We start from the raw sequence: 19,236 nt of genomic DNA, 5'->3' as shown, positions 1-19,236 counted from the left end.
CAGTCAAGGGGTTTCCTGAACACACTTGACCAGTTTGAATGTTACATCGTTGGGTGGAACAGTCATTAATTAATGTCACTCAATCTTTGTGTGTTTCATGATAGCAGTAACCGACAACCTTAAAAAAGGCTCTCAACTGTTTACATGACAGCTTCCCTTTATGATACACATTCATGAAGGCGGACCAGAAACAGAGAGGAAAAACTTGAATGTGTTGCATGATGTTAGGGCTTGTTAGATCAAGGGAAGGACCAATTTAGAAATGCTAAAGAAAAAAGAAAAAAATTAGTCAGTTTTCCGGCAAGTTGAAACCTCTGGAGCTAAATATTAAAGCTCTGCAATTAATAACTGCTTCTTCATATTGGAGGCTTTTAATGTGTTGAAAGTGTGTGTCAGCAGCAGTATTTATTGAACAAGTTTTACCCTCATTCATGTGGTTACAAGGGGGTGAGTCAACATCATCAGCACCACAGAGGTGATAACACCGTTGCATTTGTGAAGGTTTACATGCACTTTATTCAGAGTAGAACCGAAATTGAAAAATTCTGGTCTTAACTGAAATGGTCATTTCCCAAAAAGGTCTGCTGAGTTTTGTGCTAAACTAAAGAGGAGAGCAAAAAAAAACAAAAACTATTGCCTCAACTTATCTGAGCAGTAAGTCAAACAATACCATGAAACACAGGAAGCCACAGAATCTAGTTTGAAACTCGTACAGTGGTATGAACCCTCCTGTCGCCTTATATAAACATTTGTCACCTATTATACTGCTTCAACTGATCTAAGGAATATGTCTGTCCATCAAAACAAATTTTTGTGGCACTGTTTCCAAGTTTCAGTTATTGCTGGAGAAAAAAAGCTCACTTTCATGCTTAAACCTGTGGTCATTTTACTTTCTCTCTTTGGACTTTTGGACCTACAGAAAATGATAACTGGCAATATAGAGCTATAAAGCAAATCTCTTTGTGTCAGATAGGGACAGCAAAGGTGTCCCCCCTGTACTGAAAATCTAGGCAAAGGAGTCTTGACCAAGCAGCAGTTCGGTTCAGCTCTGACATCTAAATCAAGTCACTTGACTGCATCCAATATTGCTATCTGCAACAAAGTAAGAGGGGAAAAAAAGCTTCATATCATCCAAATACTTGAAGATTTTAATCAAATTTTCAGAGCTGTGAGGTAATACAACCGTGAGCGAGTCTGTCTCTACAGGTGTGTCTCTCACAGGACTATACGTCTGTCCTGTGTCCATGTCCATTTCCTACAGGTTACTTAAGCTGTTTCTGTGTAATGGGAACTGGATGCAAATAGAAAGCTGTTTTTGAAACCAGGATGTACAGGATGGATGCGTGTGTTCATTTGTGTAGACACTCTCAGCAGTCTCTATTCTCAGAGCCTTGATGGCTATGCCTGGGGAGAGTGATGATAAATGGTTGCTTTCCTGTAATTTACCTTGAGGAGAGTGAACGGTCTGTTTGGTTAGAGGGTGGGGAGATGGGGAAAGAGGAGACCGTAGGTGAGAGAGGGGTGAAGAGGAAAAAACGAGAAAGAGAGGAACAAGTTTCCTGCTTTGGGCCTTACTTGGGTGTTGGGTTTCCTCCATGGTGAGGTACGCATTAAAATGTGTGTGTGTGTGTGCACCTTATTGTTTATTTACAGAAGTTTAGCTCTTGCTGTGCACAAAAACGAGGGAAGCTGCTCTACCCAATACTCTCTTGCTCAAATCCCCTTCTAGCCCCTGTGAGTGGAAACATACCAGAGTAGTGCCCACTCTATGTGAGCATAATTTCCAATAGGAAACACATTTCAACTTTTATCAGTTTTATAAAAGCTCTGCAGCTCAGGCTAATGGCTGCTATTAAAGAGATAGATGATATACACAACACACCGTTCATTAGCTAATAATTTATTTTTTGACCATTTAGATGAAAAAGTCAGTGGTTCATTGCCTCAGAGGAAAATGTACAGAGAAGACTTTGACATAATAGATGTGAAAAGCAGAACTGGACTGACAGAAGAATCCCTTTTCCCCTCCCAAAGAAAGGTAGGTGATGCATTGTTATCCCAAGTGCATTAATTTCACAGAACATGGTGGGCTCATGTGTCAAGCTCCATCTGTACCTCTTTGGGAATAGCAAAGGGCCCAATCAGTCACATTTTTACTCAATTCTGCTGAAAGTCATTGACAATAGAGCGGTTGTTGTCTGGAAACAATGTAAAACAAAAAGAAATACATTCTGTGTAATATTTGAACCACCTCTTCTGGTTGTAATCACAAAAGCATATGTTTCTGGTTTCTACATCCATATAACATCTATAATCATCTGGTTTGTACATCCATACAAATGAGTCATCCCAGGCCAAGTGACGCTTTACAAAAGACAACATAAATGGCAGAGGAAGTTCAGTACATATTTACAACATGACAAATGCATTGTGACTTATTAAACAAGCCAAATGTGGTAATAAAAATTAAACACGTGTATGATATTTCTTCCTCATCAAATATCAAGACACCTCAACACAAACATTAAACTCTTGCAAAATGTTGCTGTCCACCCTTCAAATAAGAGTTTGCTCACCTCACTGCATGTTCAGTTCATGCGCATATCACTTGTTTGCTCAGGGAGGTTAATTAAACACATATAAAGTCACACGCATACACCTGCGGATGCTATAAATACTGCAAAAGGGGAGAGGAGGGGGGCAAAGCAGTTATAGGGCCTCAGTTCCACTGCCAAGCTGCCGGGCTTGTTAATGTAAAACAACAGGATGGCTCTCCCTATGAGGCTCACTAAATAGCTTTCACAAGAGCAAACTAAATCTGGGCAACTCTAACTATCCAGCATTCAGGGTGGGCACTTCAAAAAAGGAAGAATGAGAGCCAAATGAGAGAACTCTGTACAGTTCGTCTTCGTCGACACTGCAGTTCCTAAACTAGTGTGTTGCGCCAGACAGGCCTCACGTTATTTGATAATCCATCATAATGTGTCAAGCCATACTCACATACCAGGGTTAGTAGACTAGTGCTACTGTAACACCACCTGTCTGACAGGCTGCTACGGACAGCCAACACACAAATAAATGACTGTTTGGTTTAGGATTTTTGTGAGATTCCATAAGTGTGGACCTTGCTACGAGAACAGTGCGGTCATAAACTTGCCATAAACCAATTCTCGATTTGTTCCTCATAGCTTTTTTCCCATCACATACTAGAAACCATGATGGGTGATAACTCATTTTGGTTGAGAGTTGTTTTTGGATTGGATTATCTAAAAAAAAAAAAAAATTCAAAAAGAGAGAGAGACAGACAGAAAAAGAGCCACAATCATTTGAACATCTAATTGTGTTCAGTCTAAAAAGAGCCTCAACTATCATGCCGTCCACATTCTTGATTCTGAAAACAATATTCAGTAAACACAATCAGACTGTACACCTGTGAGACTTGTGTTCTTCGCAGTTTGACTTACATTCTCAAAAGAAGTGAAAATAAGGGCTACAGTGCATAACTTATCTAAGACACAAAGTTCACAACATGCAAAATGGGTTAAACAGAGAGTTTGGGGAGGGCAGTGGCTGACACAGAGATGAAAGCAGGGCAGAGACATTTTTGGAGAACTGACAAACCAAACAAATTGCCACAACCAAAAGAGCATGACCACTTGCTAGCATGAGATGCTTGTATCACACTCACTGCTATGCCACCTTGAAGTGCCCCTCAAAGTTTTTTATCTTGTACTCCAAACACATTGCAATGTTCTTTAAAAGAAAAAAAAACAGAAACAAAACAACATAAGACAGATAAAAAGTCTAGAGTAACCAGATTAGTCTCTCTGTGGTTTTAGCCAGTCCTGACTTTCATAGTCTCTTAATTAAATTCAAAAACTGACTATGCTTATTTGGCAAAGGATGACAGGATTATGCGTTAGGGTGAGCATGTGGTGGAAGACAACTCGGGAAGTTTTCCTTTGGATCTTGATGCTCATATTGGTTTAGTTTCCTCTCTGCTAACTGTTAGGTTTTGATGGACCAGCAAAAAACCACAAACATGCAAACATAACAAAGCACATGAGAGATGAAACATGACCCTCTCATGTTATATTACAATCAGTGAGCACTAAAAACTTTCCAGCCTCATTCATTTTGTCAAAATATACCAGAGCAAAGACAACTGTGATGTTTATCTGAATATTTTTCTCTTTCTACTGCATGAGAAGGAACTTTTGTTTCAATCTCTTATTTTAGCAAAAGCAAAAGCCTGCCAGTCTTTACATACAATTGACATTTTAAGACCATCTGGAAGACGGTACCCAGAGGAAGACATTATCCATTCAGCAAAAAGTCTCATTGGAAATATTGGTATTGTTCTCAAATTCCAGCCATTTGTCTCCTTCACATAAGCTTTCTTCCCCAAAAAGTGACAAGCAATGAGTCATGATGGTGATGTATGATTTAATAAACCACCCACAAGAGGAACTAGTGGTGAAGAGGCACAGCCCCACAATGTGACTCACACATGCCAATAGGGTTTGTTCTGCTTAAAATGAGTCAAATGATAAGTCTCAAATAAGGACATGGCTGGGATATGGATGGATGAAATAGCAAGTAGCCATACAAAAAATACAAACTCTATTATGAGTGATATCACACATCTGCCGATAAAAGAGCCGACATGAGGAGTTTAGTCTGTGAGGGCTGTCTGGTAGCAGCAGCAGCAGTGATGATTTGACTGAGTTCTGCTGTGGGAAATGCCCCTGCAAGGTGAGCCCTTGGTTCCTCATGGGATACAAGTCTTGTGTCAAGTCAGATGGCGCCCAAAAAAAGTCACTAAAAAGACCTGGAGCAAGTAGGCCCATTTCATATGTTGAAGGGTTGTCAGGTGGTCCAGGTTGCGCTAATCAAAGTTGAGTTTGTTTCAATAATGAAACATGAGATGGCCAAGCTGACAGCGTGCAGCTTGTCTTGCTGCTGAAATCAGTCAGTCTCTGAAGAAGTGACAATCACTGTGGAATCAAATCCTCACAAAAGTGTCGAGTATGAGCACTGGTGATCAGTCTTACTGTATATGAGAGTGCTTAAACAAAGCAGAAGGAAACAGTTTGAATAGATGGAAGTTGGATGTCAGAGAATTGTAGATGGGGGACAAGTGGACATTTCCGCTGTTGACGTGATCAAGGGAATGGTGCCTGCTTTTGTCTACAATTCAAACCCTTTTTAATGGTCCCTTTTTAAGGCAAACCAATTAGACAAAAAGACAAGTGGCATAACAAAGACAAAACTTGAAAAATCAAAAGGAAAATAATTATACAATATACACAAATTGTGGTCCTTTAAAACAGGCAGGGTACATGCAGTCTTTGTGATGCACAGTGTTCCCAAGATAAGAGTGGAAAAAGAATTCAGGGGGAGGAAAAAAGTCATGGTTCAGGGAGGTGTCTGATGGGGGGAGAGGTAGGGGTGGGCACTGCTTTTCAATCATGCTTTGCTGCATTTTCCTTTCTTCTCTTTGCGTTGGAACTTCCTCAGACGTCTTGTCCAAACGTCCCTCCACTGGATCACCAGGCTGTTCTTATCAGCCACAAGGCCAATGCGCTCTGCCGCTGGACTGGTGGCTCCACCCCCAGGCCCAACTCCTGGGCCTGCCCCTGGGCCTGTTCCTCCTTCGCTGCCGCCCATCACCAAGAATCGTTTGCTCATTTGGATCTTTGGACATTTGCAGGCCAGGTCCTTCATGTGTACCCACAGGATGTTGTCACCTCGCTTCAGGGGTTCGCCTCGACTTTTGTACACAGACACCACACTGACCGAGAACTTGGCCCAGTCCCCCACTGTCTCCATGTCCAACACGTTGACTTGGACCGCTGAGAACACATTCACAAGACATACACTCAGGTCCTCAGGCCAATACTTCCAACACTACATTTGTAATTAATATGGAATAATAATTGATTTATATCTCTTACCATAATCCTTCTTACAATATTTCTTCATATTGATCTTCAAGTTGCCTTTTACTGGTTTACAATAAGATTCACAATCTGCAAAAACAAGGAAAACCAACATTCACAAGAATCCTCTTAATACGCACTAAAACGTAGTGAAATGAATGAATGATATGTATGTAAATCTTATATTGTGAGTGAATTTCCATATGCGAAGTGCACGCAACTGTGTTGGATAATGTTGAGTTTAGTTTTGTGTGCTAAAATACATCTGACAAATCACAATGAGATATACCAGAGGACTAAAATTGCTCCGTTTGACATATTTTCTGGGGTCTTGAGGAAAGACAGAGCATGGTGGAAGCAGGTCATGGTTGGAAGAATGTGAATAGGCCTTAGCTGCCAGCATGATGACTAAGACCACACATTTGGCAGATGACCTCTTCTGACCATTCTTGGTAGGGTTGCCAGTAATGAGGCATTATAGTTATGATTGTGACAGCGACAGTGGAAATTGATTTCTTTGCTGATCTCAGATCTCTTATTGACTGACCCCAAGCTTAACCATGGCTTGGTTTAGTCAACATGTATTCACAAGCATTTTCTCCATTAAAATTTTCCTCTTAGAGTGGGCATGTGACATTGAAAATAATTTTTACCTTATATCAATATTCTAATTCAAAGCACCTATTTCTTGCTCCATTCCACCTCCCAAAACTTATCTGCTCTGCTGCTTGAGTGAAAAAAGACAAAATTACTAAACATAATTTCCGTAGACCAAGAAGTTTCGAGATAAATTCATTCGGATGGAGCCCTTCAAAGACTTGAGAGCATATGCATGTAATTATTTCCCTTGATTTTTCTTTTTTGAGAAACTAAAATGTTTATTAAGTCATCTCAACATTAAAAACTTTGATTGTCAGTGACAAGAAATACATTTTCCATCAGCTGAGACCGAGACGGAAAACAAAGATAAGCAAAATTGAATGAAAAAAAGAAAAAGATCAAAGCGATCATGTTAAAAATCAAGTACTTGAATACTTTGAAAAAGTTAAAGCGCTGTGCTCAGGTTTTAAATTCTGTTCAAATAAAAGAAAAAGAAAGTCACTGCTGATCATTAGAAAAAATGTGTCATTGACCGGATGCCACTGGATTATGGGAATTATATTAATTTGGATCCACTTATCTGAATTACAAAACTCTGAGAGAGACACAAAGTTTGAAAAACATATGTATTTGTAAAAATAATTGCCTAAATATGCATGGCATGGCTCCAAGGTAATTTCAAGATGGTTTTACTCAGCTTTAGTGAAGGGACATGAAAAACTGACCATGGAATGTCAGAGCATGAAACTGAAAAACCACATGCTGGCAAGTGGACTGGTATCTGCCGTCAGGCCTCTCATTGCATTCAAAAGGAAAACCATTCAGTCACGTAGCTTTCAAAAGCAAACCAAATGAGACTGCTGGACATGAAATGCCCCAATTAGAAAAAAACATGTCATGAGTGAGGGAAATTATGCTTTTGGGAATGGTTGAATGTAAGGGTGTTACATTGTTCATTTTTGAGGGAAGGACTGAGTAGGAGTAAGAAACAGCAGACCAAGGAGCTCATAAACTTGTCCAGGAGGCTTGGCTGTATATCAGAGTGCTGGGGATTTTATTAGCCAGAGAGGGGACAGAAAAGGAAAGAAAGAGCAGGCTGCAGTGTTAAAAAAAAAAGTGGAGGCGCAGACATGGATGGATGCAGAGGTGTGTCAATAGATTTGTGCGCACTGTGTATTGAACATAGCTCACACACTTTAAGCAAATCATGTTAAATGTCATAGCTTGCCAAATTATTTTTTCATTCGAAACGTGCGCTGCTTTCATGTGCAGATCTCTATCGTGGAGGTCTGTGCATGAAGCTGCGACAGGCATGCATTTGAAATGTGCATGGATTTTATTAGATTTCCTGAAAACTGTGTGCGTGAGTGTGTGTGTGCACGTGTGTGTAGTATATAGTACATTGTAGCTAACCTGAAGTTATCAGTGGTGAAATACTGTTTGGGAAACAGTGGGTGTTTCCCATGAGGAGTAACTTAGTGCTGGCTCTTCACCTGGAAAAGCTTTTGGTGAATCATCCAATGACCCAGAAGAACAGCCCACTGGCAACAAGCACAATTGGCTCCAGGGATGTCCCTTTCACCATGCTATGACAAGGACAAATTGCATCCACCGCCCCTTACACAAAACGTTTTTGGAGAGTCCTAAGTGTCGGATGGTGAAGATTCCTCAATGGTAGTTTAGGAGGGAGAAAGATGGGGGAAATGTTTTGGAGTTTGGTAGAAGCTGCGGTGAATTGACAATAAGCAAGTCTTGTGTTCTTAGGCCATTTAGAATTTTCCCAAGGATGGAGTAAACAGGACTTCTTTTTTTTTGGCAAAAAGGCCAAAGTAATGAGAGAAAGAAAAATGGGACACAATCAGAAAAGAAAAGGAAAACTGAGAAAAATAAAATGTTTTATCAATATGATATGTATTTAAAGGAATTTAATTTTAGAACATAGATATTCTTATTTACATTTTTTTCCGATATTAAAACAAAAAAATGATATCACTATTCTGTGGCACAATGTGAGGTGACATAGCAGCTAGTTAGTTTAGCTTAACCGCAAGTTTTTCAACTATGAAAGACGCCCCATGCTGCCTTCCTGCTCAGTATTTTATCTTTTTTTATTCAAGGACTCAAATACAGTAGGTTCACAGCTGAAAAAAAGATTTTAACAAAATAAAAAGGAAATCCATATCTATGTTGAACTGACACTTTGTACTGCCCTGCATTCACTAGCTCAAACACAACCCTTTGGCCCCTTACTCTTTAAGGGTCCACCCTCTCAAAGGCCCTCTTAATTCTTATTCACAGCCCTTATGGAGGCCTTTACTTGTGAGCACAGTATCATTTTCTTCGCAATAGCTGTAAGAAAAAAAAACAACGTAAACCTAGTAAGAAACAATTTGTCATTCCTGACCAGAATTGGTAGGTTTTCAAATCTATTCGTACATCTTTGAGCTGAACTATGGAAGAGAATATGCTACTACAACAAAGATGCTGGACTCGTCTTCACTTCATCCTTATGTGTTATTACCTGCTTGTGTGACATAAGTTTGGACAAAGTCTCTTAATAACAAACTTTACAAAGAAGACCTTGTTTGACTTGTGGGTGAAATGGGTGTAAATCAGATAAGCATGAAAGAAATCTGTGATGTGCTGAGCTGATTGTCGACAAATATGGAATGGCAGGGAAAGAGCGAGTTTTGCGGTCTAAAACCTGAGCTTTGGCTTACAGACACTTAAGTTATTTTTTTAAATGAAGGCCATATTTTAGATTAATATCAACACTGTAACACTATGTCTGAGAGAAAATAAGGAAATGTATTATAGGTTCCCTTTAATGTAAATGTAAATACATCTAATTGAAGATTTTTCTTAGTTTTTCCCCATACTATATGATCATGGACAGCCTTCAACTTGCACCATTAAAAACATCTTGAACGTTGTAAGTCAACCCCTCAAACAGCACAGTATTCAACCTTTGAAATGTAAGAAGTAACAAATCAAAAGTTCAAGTTCAAAGTAAAAAAATCATAGAGAGGTTTCTGGATACATCCATGATTTTTAGCGATGAAGGGATATAAAAAGTAACTATTATGCTTTAGAAAATATAGTCCAGTATTGGTTATTAAGTGGGGGGGCATAGTCAGTAGTGTGAGTGATGATATATGGTATATCCGTACAAATTAATCAACATTTCCAAATCAACACCACCATTAAAACCAGTTTCAGTATGAAAAGTAAAAACAGGGTAATTGACCAGAGCTTAAATTGGAGAGTTATAAGGAGTGTTTGAATATATTTCCCCAAGTCACCTGCCAACACTCTTTTCACACCTCAAAACTCCAACTTCCACCATATCTCCCCCCTATACTGTAACTAATCAACTCTGCTGCCTATCCACTGGCTGCACAGCAAGGTTCAACTAACATTAGGCTTGTGGTTAGGGAAACTGTGCCAAGGACACAGGTTTATAAGACAATGGAAAAATCCTGCCATCCTCAGTGCATCCATTCTCTGTGCATTGCTCCAAATGAGCAGACCCACCCTGCGTTAATATTTATTCCACACCTTAAAACTCCTTCAGAAATATAAAAAAATATGTTTTTCTTCCTTTCACAAAGCAGCAGCACTTATGGGTGAGGTTCAGAGAGCGTATACTCACCCGCTGGTTCCTCTGTGCTGCTCACCACAGCTGTGGGGTTGACCACAGGGATTTCTGAAACACACACACAAGATATACACAATTATCTAACTCGTGAAATGTAAATCCATACCTTTCAAATAACTCTGAAGTGCTTCGGATGGTGGGCTGCTAAAAGAGCATGTGGGGTCACAGAAATAAAGGAAGTCCAAAGTCATTACTAAGGATTCAGAATAGTGGGTATGGGAGGGTTTGAAGACTATATCAATTTACCAGCAAAAAATACACAAAGGAGGACGAAGAAGAAGAAGAAGAAGAAGAAGGAGAAGAAGAAGAAGAAGAACGTTCTTGCTAATCACAGTTGGCAGAGACACCAGGGTAGTTCAACAGTCAGTTTGGATTGTGATAAATGTATGCCAACTATGCAAATGAAAACACATGAGGCTTATTTCGATAAATACTGACAGACTGACAAGGTCACCTATTAGTGGTGAGATGGAAGACAGGCTCAAATAAACTATGCATGCCATGGACTAAAGGAATGGTTTCACCATTATATCTAAGAAATACACTGAAAGATCCTGAGACATGATAAGTGGAAGAAATAAAGGAGGATCTGAGGGGTTTTGAGTCAGTTGAAGTAAATAGAGCTCAAATCAGACCATTACAAACAACAAATTTTAGTGAGGAGTTGATTATTTGTGGCACGCTGATTAGGATTGAGAGGTGACTGCACTAAATTAGTCTCACCATCCCTTAACAGATGCTAGGTTAACACTGCTGTGTAATCTCCATACAAGAATGTATGGACAGATGGACAGATGGCAAGGGGGCAATTTTTGTTGGATCGTCTTGAGACAGATGCAGCCCTCCCTTGCTGTGCCCGCTGGCTACACTAGAAAGTGCCTTGTGGAATTCCTCCAGGACTTCTGCTTTAATCATATGCAACTTTCCAATACAAATGCTAATGCTAACAATAGACCCTCTGCTTTCACCATAAACAGAATTACTGGAACGCCAGCTTAGCATCCACCCAGAGGATCTGCTTTTGATTGGATTTGAAGGTTGAAGTTTTGAACCAAGTGAGTGGGAGTGTGTTGGCTGGAGGAGCGGGTGGTGGGGGAGGGGGTGGTGAGGTTGTTTCTTGGAAAGCTGATTTGAGGCAAACGCAGCAGTTGTCTCTCTTAAATTATGGACACCCTGCCAACAAAAACAAACACGGGGCAAAGAGGCTTTGTGAAGGCAGGCACAGCTGCGAGAAGCCACTCTGAGTCCGTGTGCCCTCATGGCCACATCTTGTGAAGATAGACAGATGATGAAAGGATCATGTGGACTGCTGCCATCATACTAATTGGGTCCTTAATGGGCTCGTCTTCTGTCTTAGGGAAAGAAGAGCCTCAAGAGGATGTAAGGTGCCCAACATGAAGCCATATGGGCATACACAGTTGTCAATAACAGTATTCATAATGGATCCACGTGTGTGCATAACTTAAAGATGTGCACATCCTATATTCTTCTTGTTCTGATTACATAGATCAGTGGGATTCAGACAAGTGTGGTTGGCCATCCATGACCACAGTTGTCTTGTTACCCATCCTCCATCTGTTCCGGAGATGTATGTGAAAGAAACCACATGGCACCATGTTGCACAGTGTAGCAGTGCTGGCTACAACACTGGGTGGCGTGGCACGATTTGTCTTTAGTGGAAGCCATCTTGTGAGCATGTGCAATGTGGCACGCAGTGTGGTGGAGAGTTGCCCTCTATTACACATGCCTGCATGTGCCGAGCCACTGGCAAAATTCATAACCCACATGGACACGCACACACACGTGGCTGTCACAGGAAATTAAAAACCTGATCTACGGCGACTAGAGTACAAACACACTCACACACACAAGTTGCAGGTTCTCACCCGAGCTCTCCACTAACTTGCTCCAGAAATCAACAATACTGTTCTTTATTCCTACAACACGTTTTAGCTCAGCTTGCATCTGAACTGTGCTTTGGTAAACGTTTTATGTATGAAATTATCGGAATATTTGCAGTAACGCAGCTAGTCAGTTTTAGAAGTCAATAAACCACTGACTGAATTCACAATTGACAAAGATAAAGTAAGTGTCAGAGATGTGTAGAAACCAGTAGCTGTTACTGTCTTTACTGATGACTTACTGATGCAGGGGGCCACAGGTGAGCGGCTCTGCTGGTAGCCCTTGGCGCAGCGGTTGCAGGTGATGCCGGTGACTCCATCCTTGCAGGGACACTGGCCCGTGGTCTGGTTGCATGTCTTGCCTGCTGCGCCCACAGGGTGGCAGTCACAGGCTGGGGTAGGTGTTGGGGACAGGTGTAGAGGGGCAGGGAAGGTGTGGATACATGAAAGTGAATGAAGTGAAAAAATGAAGTTAGACAACAATTCTTTCAACTTGCTGCCAAAATGATACAAACAAGATGCTAAACCATTCCTTGAACTGAGTCTCTATTAGCTGCTAAAATTTTGTAATATTGTGTGTTAGCACTAAATGATTGGTTCAGGACGCAAATGCTTTTTTCCCCCGATTGCTTTTGTGTTTTTGATTCCTTGAATACTGAATTGTGAAAACACTCTGGATGTGTATCTATTTATATGACAGGCAGAAAGCAAACTCAGCGAGTGAGAACTCATTTATGAAGGAAAGTGGAAGTGATCAGGGGACGGATAAAACAGAAATGTAGGCAAGGGAAGAGAGCAATACATTCAGTACATCATTGTTGAGAAACCCAGACCAAAAGGTGTACTCCTCTCTTCTCTCTGCTTGTTTCCACTCTCCCAAATCCTGTATGCCTGCCTGGTTGACACACACTGCTATTTCATCACTTCCCAAAAGTTCAGTGGATGCCCAGCAAATGCCAACAGCAACAAGCAACGGTCGGGTCATGTCGCTTTTGCAAGACTTTTATGAGCTTTCCACGATCTGGTAGATTTAATTAAGCCACTTCAAACAAAATAAGGTTTTTTTTGGCATGAATAAGCTGTTAAATACAAGATCCGGAGTGTTGCTCTGAAGCTCTTTGACAGAAGTTTACATGAAAGTAGAGAGGATGATTGGAAGATTTGGAGAGTGAGAAAGAAAGGAGAGGATGTGAGATACATAGCGCTTCAGCATGCCCCAAACACAGCTTCTCATGTGCTCAGCAGCATGAACAACAATGAAACGAGCAGAACTGTATTCCACTAACTCCATCAAAAACAGGAATTTGTTCTTTAACTATCTAACATCCACACTAAGAAACTAACAAATCTTTTATAAGATACAGTAAGTAAAGGGAAAATTTGCTCAACCAAATGGAAGAGCGGACATTACATGATTCAACAATTGACTTGTGATTTCACAGCAACCCATACAGAAGTACATATCAATGGCATAATAATGTCCTCTTGACTGTTCCTCTGGAGTTACCTGTCCAGATACAACAAATCTGTTTCAGCTGACATATTCCCAAAGATGCAACAATTTGTGAAATCCAAAGTGAACATTCTGCCTTTTTCCTCATTCTGAAAGTGCACTTTTTGTTAAATACACACGTAAAAAAGCACCAAAGCAAACCTGTTATTGTCCAAGTTTATCAAGAAATGACATGAACAGCCAAAATTACACTTTTGTGGAAAAACCCTGTAACCCAACAGTTACAGATATGACTTGCCAGAAAGAAAGGCAGCCGCCAACAAGCCATTTTCTTCCCACCACCTGACAGTAATGTGAATGTGTTAATATGCTCACATTTTTTAGCTGCTACAACAAAGCAGAGGACTGGCAAGTGCAGAGTTTAAATGGCTAAAAACTGATCCTAGAGTAATCGCAGTGTGTCTGGTGGCAGAGATTAACTGCAGCTCATATCTTCAGAAAACTTTATCATTTTATGACAAGCCCAGTCGGTCTGCAGGTGTTGAAATGGCCATGTTTTGTTTGAAGCTCTGCGCAAAGAGATGTAAATCTGATGCTTCAGCCTGTATGCAAAATCCCCTTCGTTTGAACCATGCAAGCTCTGTCAGGAAACCCATGCTTTGATGACGTTTCATAAAATTTGTGACTAACCTAAAGGCAACACATATATTCATGTGGTAAAGTCTGCACATGGACAGACTTATCTCCTGCTCCGTGCCAACCACACCTCGGCCTTTATCCATGAGCCTGAGCTGGAGTTGCTGCCAATGATTCCAGGTGCCACAGTGCCTGTGAACCATTCGGGAATTTCTGACATTCCTTAAGCGCATGTTTTAAAATAAATCCCAGCAGATTCATGCATTACTACACTGATCTTTAGAAGTGAGCCATTAGCCTTTTAGCCTTTTTAAGTGGGTGATTAGTAAGTGGTAATTGTTGTGAGATCATTTGCAAAGTAAGGAAGGCAATTTAATCAAAGTAATGAGTGGTTGATTTGACTTGTTTACTCTGTCTGTGAAATAATTTGTCCAAAACACATATGGGATAAACCTGTGCTATTTGATCTATTTGATACATTTGCTGTTGGTCCATCAAGCCTTCTGAGGCATGTGGCAGAGCACTGACAGGCCATTGTTTCCCCACTGATCACTGAACAGCACAGGCTATCAACTAGGTCAGTATAAACAACATGTGAATTATGTTAGACATTTTCTCTACCCTTCTAAACAGGCACCGGCGGTTAAGGCTTCAGAGTTTACCATCAGTGTCCACATTGTTCAGTAAACAACCAGCAACAGCCAGACCTGCATGGGATGTGAGGGACACGATGGGGATGAGGGGGTTGGTGGTGTCACTCTCCACCCCCAGCTTTCCTCCACAGAGTGTTTTTCTGAGGTTTTATGTGCAGGGGCAAGAACCGGTTAAGAAGCTGTAAAAACGTCCACAGATGTTGATGACTTTTCAAGCCTACATACGTGACAGGCACTGCCTTGGGATTTGTAGTTCTTTGACAGGCCTTTGCACAGTTTAACTGATTAGTGTTTGGGCATGAGTGTGTGTGTGTGTGCATGTGGGCTAATGTGCTGGTGAGGGCTGCTCTTTGTCCGCAGTTATTGGAAGTATGCACATTTGGAGAAGATTGTGTTATTTATACTCTTAGCTGGAAATATGTTTTTAACAGTTAATTACATTCATCTGGTTACTTCATTGTGTAAATAGACAAAAGGGATAAAATGCACATGTTTTAGTGATTGATATGAATTTTTTTTTTTTTTTAAAGAAATATTTGCATTTAAGTTAATACGCTGTGTTAAATGTCTGATGAGTTTAAGCACAGCAACACCACACTCCATTATTAAATGTAAGGCTTCATTCTAGTTATTCTCAAAGGTTCGGCTTCAGAAAAAAAAGACCATTAAAGACATGTGGCCATTGTGATTTACAAACCAGCTTCATGTGGACTTTGGCCTAATTCTTTATGCTTTCTTTCAATGTTCTTTGAGCTCATCAGATACCAACTGTCAGCCTTGGATTGAAAAAAAAAACATATACCGCAGAAAGACCATGCCACAATTACAATGTGTCTTTAATTCGCCCACCTGTTCTAATGCTTTAGTGTGAATCTGTTAAGGCGTTGTGGAGATGCTGTTGCCTGAACATTTGAACCGGAGAGCCTGAGCCCTTCAGATTCCCTTTGAGCTGAATTATTAGTATTACACAATGAAGGCCAGGTGTGTGCTTATATTTCTTCACACTCTCCTCTGAGTGTCTTCAGACACCCATCTAGTTTGATTAGAAACAGGCATGGTCCATTCATCCTCACAGAGTCTACACTGCCCCCATTCCTTCCCACTTCTGTCTCACCCTTAGAAAACACCTGCTATTTTATTGTCCCTTTCAGACGTGACATTCACCTACTTCAGTCATGCCATACCTCATCCACTTCCATCATGACATGGACCCATTTGGATCAAACTTGAAAGAAAGGCTGAAAAAATAAGTTTTGGAAGAAACAGTAAGAGAATAAGAGACAGGCAAAGGTGTCAGGGTCACAGGGAGAAAAGTCAGATGTTGGGGAGCAGTTGGAGACTGTGGTTATGAACCATCTGTGGGGATAGAGATTAAAACAGAGCTCCAAGAAGGCAGTGGAATTGCTCTGATCAATCATTGAGTCAGCCCGCCCAGCAGTGGCTCTTTGGATGCTAACATTCATTTCTGTCACATCTGAAGCCTTATTGAAGGAGGGTGATAAACAGTTTATCATCTGATCACGAAGCTTTGATAGGAACAAATTGCAGTGTCAAGGGGTTTGCATGTGTGTGAAAGTAATTACATTTCCAGGTGTTGCAGGAAATTAAAGAATAGAGAAGGGGACACAACTCAGCATTGATTTGACCTGTAACACGTCATTCTTATATTTATTTTGGTACATTAACAGGTCAAATGAGTTATGTCTTAAGGTATGTGACCAGGTCGCTGTGCAGTTTTTTGCCATTACATGATGTATGGCTCGACATCTCAGCAAAGCTAACATGGGTAACTACAGCCTGATATCATGCCATTTCTAACCTTCCAGTGTTGGGTTACTGCTTGCGCCGGCCGCAGAGGGAAAACTGAGTGAAAGCCAGCAAGAGATTCTCACTATGAAATTTCAAGCAAAAGATCTTAACAGCTACGAACTCTGGCAGCTCTCACTAATACTTTTTTTTAATATGCTCTGGAAGTGTTGCTTTACCTTCATCAGGTTCAGCAGGGTGAAAAACACCCCTTCTCTGCTATTTATTTGAATATTTTCCCGAGCAACAAGTACAGGAAACTAATGTTATTTTTGCACTGCCTCCAGCACAATATCTGGCTGAAAAATATTCACTGCAAATGTGAAATAATAAAATACATTTTTCCATGAGAGATGCCTTGGTGAAAAGATACTATTATGTGGTGTGTGGGGTATGGAGAAACATCTGATGTGATGGCCAGAGAAGCTTCAGGCACAGTATTAATTCATCTCTCTCAGCTACGGTATGCCAAATCAGACATGCTTATATTTTATATGAAAAGTTACCATGACTGCATGTGTTTCCTATCATACTTAAGCATCATACTCATTTTACACAGAAATTACATGATACACTAGCAGTAACGGGGTTAGAACATATCAATTGTCTTATTTTTTTTCAGCACTGCACACTGGCGAACAACAACAAAAAAATAAATCAAACAGCTTAATTCTGGGACTTTTTAAAAAAAACATGAATAGAACTCTATTAGTGACTGACATGACACAAAGGGATCCTTTTCATGAATACACATGGTCATTGTCTCTTGAAAAAACACCGTAACAGAAAAGAATAAGGGTTACAGCTCTGGAGTCAGCTTGATTGCAACTAACAGCAATGTACCTACATAACAGAATGTGCCCTGACAAAAAAAACAAAAGAAAATGCCTGGTTTTGTTACCTTTGCAAGCTCGTCGGTGAGTGATTGGTCTGGCCATATCTCTGTAAAAGCCCTCCTTGCAGTAGTGGCAGTGGCGTCCAGCGGTATTGTGGCGGCAGTTCATGCAAACCCCTCCGCTCTTCCTCCCTGACAGCTTGTACAACTCCATGTTGAATCGACAGCGGCGGGCGTGGAGGTTGCAGTTACATGCTGCAGAGGGAAGTTTAAGTTTTGTTATTGCATCAGCAAAGGCGAGTCAAATAAATGTTAATTTTCACAATTTTCATCAAACGTGAGTTAACCAGCATGAAATGTTCATGTGCACTACAGTAATACATAGGCTCACACTACTTGGTATATCACATGAGAGCAGAAAGAGAATTTCCAGTAAAGCAGTGTAATGGCAAATGGTTTATAGTCTACACTGCGGCTGCAAGGTTGGCTGCTATTCCAGTAATCATCAATCAAACGTGATATTTGCAAAGCTCATTTTCCCCATTTCATAATTAATGAATTCAGCTTTTCTCAGTCCATTAGTTATTAATCTCTGGAAAGAGAGACACTAATTTCATGAATCACTGATGAGAAAAGACTTGCAACATCTATTAAAAGCAAGACCAATTCAGATAAAGGAGCGGGTCCAAGCTAGTTGGCTTCTAAATGAGGCGAGCAGAATATATGGGACACGTGACTTGAGGCCACAGCTTGTCACATTCTCTTGCATTTATACTTGAAACCCAACTGGTTCCTTGATCTCACCTTGGCTCACGGGTCTTTCCGTGATTCCACTGCATTCACCAGCTCTGACATTATTGATAAACTCTGGTCACTCTCTACATGTGGGATTTGCATTTTGAGTAGTCCATTGTGAAACCTTCCCTTCTTGTTTGTGTATGAGAGTCAGATCCAGACGCTCTGCTAGTTAAATCAGAGTCAGTCCTTGGACCTGAAGATTTGGCTGTGGCTTCAAAGTGGACCGTTGCAGAGCTTAGCTCCAGTTCAAAGTAATCCACAAATAAATTACACAGCGGTAAACAATAGCAGAGACTTTGACCAAAAATGTCAACAGTTTTGGCAAAGGGGGATTATAGGGGATCACATATTAAGGTGATATTAGTTAACTTTAGTCAGTTAGGCGAGTGTTGGACAAAGTCATTTAAAAAACGGTGAATGTTAAGAATGAAATAAGACGCAACAATGAAGAATAAGTAAAGACAGCTAGCCAGAGGACTTGGATGCTTTTATGTCAGTGTCTTTGTGGCTTTTTGTGCAGTACAGTGACTGGTGAGAATTCACTGACAGAAAAGGTGCAACTCACGGCATTGAGACATTTTAGATACTATATATAATTTTGTAAATGTTTTGTCCACTAATTTCATTAACTTATGTTAATAGATGAACTTTAACTTGCAATCCTCATCTGACACTTAGAAAATGTGCTTATTTGTCTTCTTGAAGAGCGTTAGATGACAGGTTGCACAACACTTCCTCGCCTGAGAGCCTTTTAGTGAAAAGAACATAGAAAGCTACTGCAAGCAGCCAGTCATGGAAGAAAATTGGTAAACACTTGTCTGGCTATGTCCAAAAGTAACAAAACCCAACCGCCACCTCTCGCTAAATGAGATGTGATACATTGTTTGTTTGCCAAAATATTCCTCAAGTTATGCTAAATTAATCTAACTGTGTGCTGGCTTTACTTTTATATTT

The 19,236-nt window shown here is 40.5% G+C and overlaps 1 protein-coding gene across 1 annotated transcript in view; it reads right to left on the bottom strand.

The window, feature by feature from the left end:
- Window positions 1-1,884: 1,884 nt before the first annotated feature.
- The window catches only part of ntn2 (netrin 2), a 40,509-nt gene continuing 23,157 nt past the window's right edge, over window positions 1,885-19,236 (bottom strand). The window contains exons 3-7 of the mRNA XM_072373160.1: window positions 17,551-17,739; window positions 12,344-12,493; window positions 10,195-10,248; window positions 5,958-6,032; window positions 1,885-5,855 (exon numbers count right to left, since the gene is read on the bottom strand). Of these exons, the coding sequence (XP_072229261.1) occupies window positions 5,470-5,855; window positions 5,958-6,032; window positions 10,195-10,248; window positions 12,344-12,493; window positions 17,551-17,739 (854 nt within the window). The 3' untranslated portion in view covers window positions 1,885-5,469. The remainder of the gene's footprint in view (window positions 5,856-5,957; window positions 6,033-10,194; window positions 10,249-12,343; window positions 12,494-17,550; window positions 17,740-19,236) is intronic.

Source organism: Leuresthes tenuis, unplaced genomic scaffold, assembly GCF_036924035.1.
Source record: "Leuresthes tenuis unplaced genomic scaffold, fLeuTen1.0.hap1 SCAF_20, whole genome shotgun sequence".
NCBI lineage: Eukaryota > Metazoa > Chordata > Actinopteri > Atheriniformes > Atherinopsidae > Leuresthes > Leuresthes tenuis.
This window is presented reverse-complemented; position numbering and strand designations above follow the sequence as displayed.